The sequence below is a fragment of the Danio rerio genome, chromosome 7 (genome assembly GCF_049306965.1).
Source record: "Danio rerio strain Tuebingen ecotype United States chromosome 7, GRCz12tu, whole genome shotgun sequence".
In the NCBI taxonomy this organism is placed as follows: Eukaryota; Metazoa; Chordata; class Actinopteri; order Cypriniformes; family Danionidae; genus Danio; species Danio rerio.
In genome coordinates, this window is record NC_133182.1 from 18,949,001 (window position 1) to 18,955,000 (window position 6,000).

General features: G+C 33.1%; 1 protein-coding gene across 2 annotated transcripts in view; it reads left to right on the forward strand.

Moving 5' to 3' along the window:
- The window catches only part of focad (focadhesin), a 105,324-nt gene that overhangs the window by 78,818 nt on the left and 20,506 nt on the right, over positions 1-6,000 (forward strand). For both annotated transcript variants that reach the window (NM_001423838.1, XM_073906039.1), the window contains 5 exon segments: positions 432-670; positions 784-873; positions 2,058-2,208; positions 2,818-2,937; positions 4,983-5,105. In NM_001423838.1, coding sequence (NP_001410767.1) covers positions 432-670; positions 784-873; positions 2,058-2,208; positions 2,818-2,937; positions 4,983-5,105 — 723 coding nt within the window.

The window sequence follows — 6,000 nt, forward strand, 5'->3', positions numbered from 1 at the left end:
ATATGACACTCTGAATCTTAAGAAGAATTTTTGGAAGTGCTGAAAAGCCTAATATTACATAGTACATCATTAAAAATAATGTTAGGACAGTTTGAACAAAACTGTTCAAGCTGTGCTCGGTGCCAGGGGAAGTCTCATTAAACATAGATTTTTGCTTAAGAGGAAATGCTGTGCTGTTTTTGTAGTTCTTTTGTACATATTTCCTATTTTTTTCTGTTTGTTTTTAATAAAGAGACTGATTGATTATATATTGTGCAAAAGTTTTAGACTAACAAAGCTGGTATAGTGCTTTTGCACAGTGCTGTATATTACTGCTCTCTGGTGATGTGAAGTGCTTCTTTTTGCAATGGATAAAAGCATCTGCTAAATGAATAGATGTTCATGTTATTACCAATGTATACTATTTTTACATTACGTTATGTGTTTTTCAGCGCTCATACTCTGGTGAGAATACAGCGAGTGTGATCGCGCGCTCCTGTGCTGCTTTGGGTCTGGCGCTGCTGGTGCCCGTTCTGGTGACATGGCGCAGGGATAGCATTCCCTCTATTCTGGGCACGTTAGAGGCAGGTCTGCCGGGTTCAGCCACCGCAGACGAGTCTCAGGCACTACAGTTTCACAGCGGCCTTGCTCTCGGCATGTTTCTAGCATGGCTGCTTGATGAGAGAGTCAGGTGTGTGTTGATGGCCTGTCCATAAAGCAGCAGATGTGTTATATAAATTAATGGTTTAATAGCTGTGTCATGCTTGATGAATTCCTGACCCTTTTTTTGTTTGTTTATTGCAGTGATATATCTGGGCAGTCGGTGGCCGAGCTGCTCATGAAACATCTAAAACGACTGGAAGTCTGTTGCTTCGATCCTAATCTGGAGTACAAGTTAGTTTGCAAGTTTTGTAACTACAGCTTAGTTTGGCATAGCTAGGTTTTAGCTACACAAGTATTGATTGTAGATTTTAGGGTTGTGGTTTTTTGCGTGTGTAGTAATTAGTGTTGGGTAAGTTACTTAAAAGTAATTAATTACTAAATACATAATTAAAATTGTATTTAATTTAATTTTCATTCATTTCTTTTTTTTATTAAATAGATTTTATATTAATATGTCCGCAATATTTAAATTACTAGTAAGTATTTGAATTACCCGATATTATTTAAAATATTTATATATATATATAAATATTATAAATACATGTACTAAAACAAAACACAAAAAAATGAAACCATATTTCATACGCACAATATTTTGTCATTCATTTCTTACTCAATTCATTGTTTCTTAAGCATGTTTAATCATCTTGATAAACTTAACCTTCTTTAGCTGAAAGATCTCCTAATCTCCTAAATATATTTTTGTTTTGCTGCTCTGCTTTTCTGAATTGATTAATCCATAACTGTTGAATTTATTTACAGTATTTATGACAAGTACATTGAAAATAGTCCCGCAAAAGTACTGTAATTTCTAACTTTGTAACTGATTATACCCAACGGCCCTAATAGCCAGTTAAGAGTTTAACTGACATGTAAAGCAACTAACAAACAATCGTTTTTTTTTTGTTTTTTGTTTTTTGTAATTTAAGCACATTTAATTTGAATTAAACTGAAATTATTAATACAATCTTCAGTTGTAATATAAAAAATGTACTGTTTATATTATATTTACTATGAATACATTTTGATTTGAATACAATTGTTAGTTTTTGAATTAGAAAAACTATCATTTCAATCTGATCATTTTTCGTGAATATTTTCATATCAGAATTTTTTGCATCATTACTCCAGTCCTCAGTGTAAGTGATCCTTCAAAAGCTATTTTACTATGATTTTTAAAAAAGAAAAACTGCTATTTTATATCATAAAGTATTTCATAAAAACACTTTAATGTATTATTTACTTTAACACATTTTTAATCAAATACACACAGTCTTAGTGAGCAGAAGAGACTTATTTCTAATCATAAATGTTCATTTTAGCTCATATTTTTACCGTATGTACCTTGTATATATCCTCTTCACTCGCCCTGTGCATTGAAACCCTCTTGAGTTTATGCTCTCTTTCTCTCCCAGTGCTGGTTGTGTGTTGGGTGTTGGTCTGGTCTTGAGTTCACTCAGTAGCAGTAGTCAGTGTGAACGGGACCGTGTTCATGTTTCTCACACACTGGACAGACTTCTCCAGAGTCTGCAGGACAGCAGCAACAATAGCCGCATGATGCAGGAGGTAAAGCCCATTTGAGCTTTTTTTCTGTAAAAATGGCCTTGTATTGTGTCCCCGCTTTGTATCCTGTCCATTTACTCTGAATTTCTCAAACTGGGCATCACAGGGGATCTGCAGGGCTTTAGCAAGTTGGTGTAAAGATACAAATGAAATGTGATCAAGGACCACAAAATCAGCCATACGAGTCAATTTTTTTAAAATTGCGATTTATGTTATTGAATTAATAAGCTGTCTATTAATGAATGGTTTATTGGGACAGGACCATCTGAGAGTGCAAAAAAACATCTAAATGCTGAGAAAATCTGCATTAAAGTTAAATGCTTGGCAATGCACAATACTAATAAAAAATGTACCAAGTGAAATTTACACAATATCCTTATGGAGCTTGATTTTTTTTACTTAATATTCTAATGATTTTTGGCATCAAATAAAAATCATCAAATAAAGATCATTTTGATTTATAATGTATTTTTCCCCCTACTTCTAAAGAAATATACATGTCCTGCGTTAGGATAGTTTTGTGGTCTAATATTTAACAAAATATTTATATTTTTACAAAAGCCTCCATCTAAATTCATCCATTTCTTGTGTCTATTTTTGTCTGTATGTCAGGTTGTAGCCTATTCTGTGGCATGTGTGGGAGTTTCAGCATTTAGTGCAGGCATTATTGAGGCCAGTAAAGCAGAGGAAAGCATGAACACTCTTCGCGCCCTGACCGAGGAAAGTCAACAGGTGAGAGAGACCTCGAACTGACTGTTTCACAACCAGTATCATACGCTAAGATAAAATACTTTAGGATTTGACCTCTAGGTCAATTAGTTTGATCTTTCAACTAATGCCTTGTACATACACACACTTGCAGTCTTGGTCACTTGAGAGTGCTTGCATTCAGCAGAAAGTTTATATAAAGGTTATGGTATTTGATTAAGATTTGAGGGCATTTTTGATGTTCTGATAGCGAATCCTATGAATCACTTTCTATCCTGCATCGGAATTTCACGATTCATCAGTGGTGTCATGTGATGTCTTGAGAATGAAATAAATGGTGATTTTTTTTTTCATGGAAAACTTTTCTATACAAGTTAACTAATCACTGCAATGATATATACTGTAATATATTTTATTTCATAATTGCACTTCATATGCAAATAATTTGAAACAGCTTTTTATTACATAATTTAAGATGCATAAATGACTTCATGTCTATTTTTACTGTAAATAAAAGTTTTAAATAAAAAATAAAAATGTAAATAAAAGAAATTCTAAAGGTTTTAAGTTAGAGAACATATAGAGCAGGGGTTCTCAATCTTGGTCCTGGAGGTCCATTGCCCTGAGGATTTTAGCTTCAACCCCAATCAGACACACCTGAACTAGCTAATTAAGCTCTTTCTTGGCCTTTTAGAAACATCCTTGCAGGTGTGTTGAGGCAAGCTGAAGCTAAAATCTGCAGGACACCAGCCCTCCAGGACCGAGTTTGAGATCCCCTGAAATAGAGAATAATGTTGATGTATTTTAGAGGGTTTATTTTTAATTTTCTTCATGAGATATGCATTTTGTTATTCAAAATATGACATTTTTTTAAATTTGCATATTACTTAAGGTTAGGCACAGTTTATAGCAGTCATGGAAGCACATAAAACATTTTACATCACAATTTCCCTCATTTTACATCTCAGTTGCCCCAATTTTATATCTCAATTTCCCTCATTTTACATCTCAATTGCCCTCATTTTATATGTCAATTGCCTAATTTTATATCTCAATTTCCCTCATTTTACATCTCAATTGCCCTCATTTTACATCTCAATTTCCCTCATTTTACATCTCAGTTTCCCTAATTTTACATCTCAATTTCCCTCATTTTACATCTCAATTATCCTCATTTTAAATCTCAGTTTCCCTCATTTTACATCTAAATGTCCCTCATTTTACATCTCAATTGCCCTCTTTTTACATCTCAGTTTCCCTCATTTTACATCTCAGTTTCCCTCATTTTACATCTCAATTTCCCTCATTTTACATCTTAATTGCCCTCATTTTACATCTCAGTTTTCCTCATTTTACATCTCAATTTCCCTCATTTTACATCTCAATTGCCCTCATTTTACATCTCAATTTCCCTCATTTTACATCTCAGTTTTCCTCATTTTACATCTCAATTTCCCTCATTTTACATCTCAATTGCCCTCATTTTAAATCTCAGTTTCCCTCATTTTACATCTAAATGTCCCTCATTTTACATCTCAATTGCCCTCTTTTGACATCTCAGTTTCCCTCATTTTACATCTCAGTTTCCCTCATTTTACATCTCAATTTCCCTCATTTTACATCTTAATTGCCCTCATTTTACATCTCAGTTTTCCTCATTTTACATCTCAATTTCCCTTATTTTACATCTCAATTTCCCCTTATTTTACATCTCAATTGCCCTCATTTTACATCTCAATTGCCCTTTTTTTACATCTTACAGTTTTTGTCATCTACTGTACCTTTAGATAAATTTGGGTATGGTTTTTGACTGCGTTTGACTTTGGATTTACGTTTTTACAATCGCTAAGTGTGTTCTAATGGAAAATAAATTGTACATGCACACTCAAAATCTTCACAACCACTTGAAAACTTGAGCCAAACACAGGAAATACGTGGAGAAAGTAGTTTTGAATGTAGTGTGAGTATTTGGACCAGGCTCAGAGTAAGACTCTAACTACGCGTGTTTTTGTGTTTGACTAATTCAAATCTGAACATTGCAGTAATGCTCTATGTGCTTGCTTTGCTAGACACCAGGCTTTGCTCTGGCGTTGGGTCAGACAGTGTTTGGACTGTCTTCTTTTGGGCACGGTAAAGCTGTGGACATTCAGCCTCGTCTGCTCGCTGCTTGGACCAAGATCCTGTTGGCTGAGGTGATTTTCTAGTTTTTAATTTTCAAAATTTGTTGCTTCGTCACCATGTTTTATGCAAACGTTATGCATATGCACACTGCTAATCATAATTATATGTTGGGCAACCTGTTTACATGCTTTTAAGCTGCTTTGGGTAAAAATGTTGGTCATATTCTACAACACTTTTAATTAACACGAACAAACAATGAACAACACAGTTATTACAGTATTTATTCATCTTAATGTGTGTACTTTTTTAACCTTTTTTTAAAATAACACATTAGTAAATGTTGAATAGCCCCCCTGTTTATTTTTTTCCCAATTTCTGTTTAACGGAGAGAAGATTTTTTCAACACATTTCTAAACATAATAGTTTTAATAACTCATTTCTAATAATTGATTTATTTTATCTTTGCCATGATGACAGTAAATAATATTTGACTAGATATTTTTCAAGACACTTCTATAAAGCTTAAAGTGATATTTAAAGGCTTAACTAGGTTAATTAGGTTAACTAGGCAGGTTAGGGTAATTAGGCAAGTCATTGTATGACGATGGTTTGTTCTGTAGACTATCGAAAAAAATATAGCTTAAAGAGGCTAAAAATTTTGACATTAAAATGTTTTTTTTTTTTATTAAAAACTGCTTTTATTTTAGCAGACATCAAACAAATAAGACTTTCCCCAGAAGAAAAAAATATTATCAGACATACTGTGAAAATGTCCTTGCTCTTTTAAACATCATTTGGAAAATATTTAAAAAAAGATTTTGAAAAATTCAAAGGGGGGCTAATAATTCTGACTTCAACTGTATCTTTGCATGTTTCACTGTAGTTTCAGTATATTTTTTAATCAGTAGCCTATTTTACATTATTTCACAATGAAATTATAAAATGTTATATACATTTAAGCAACAT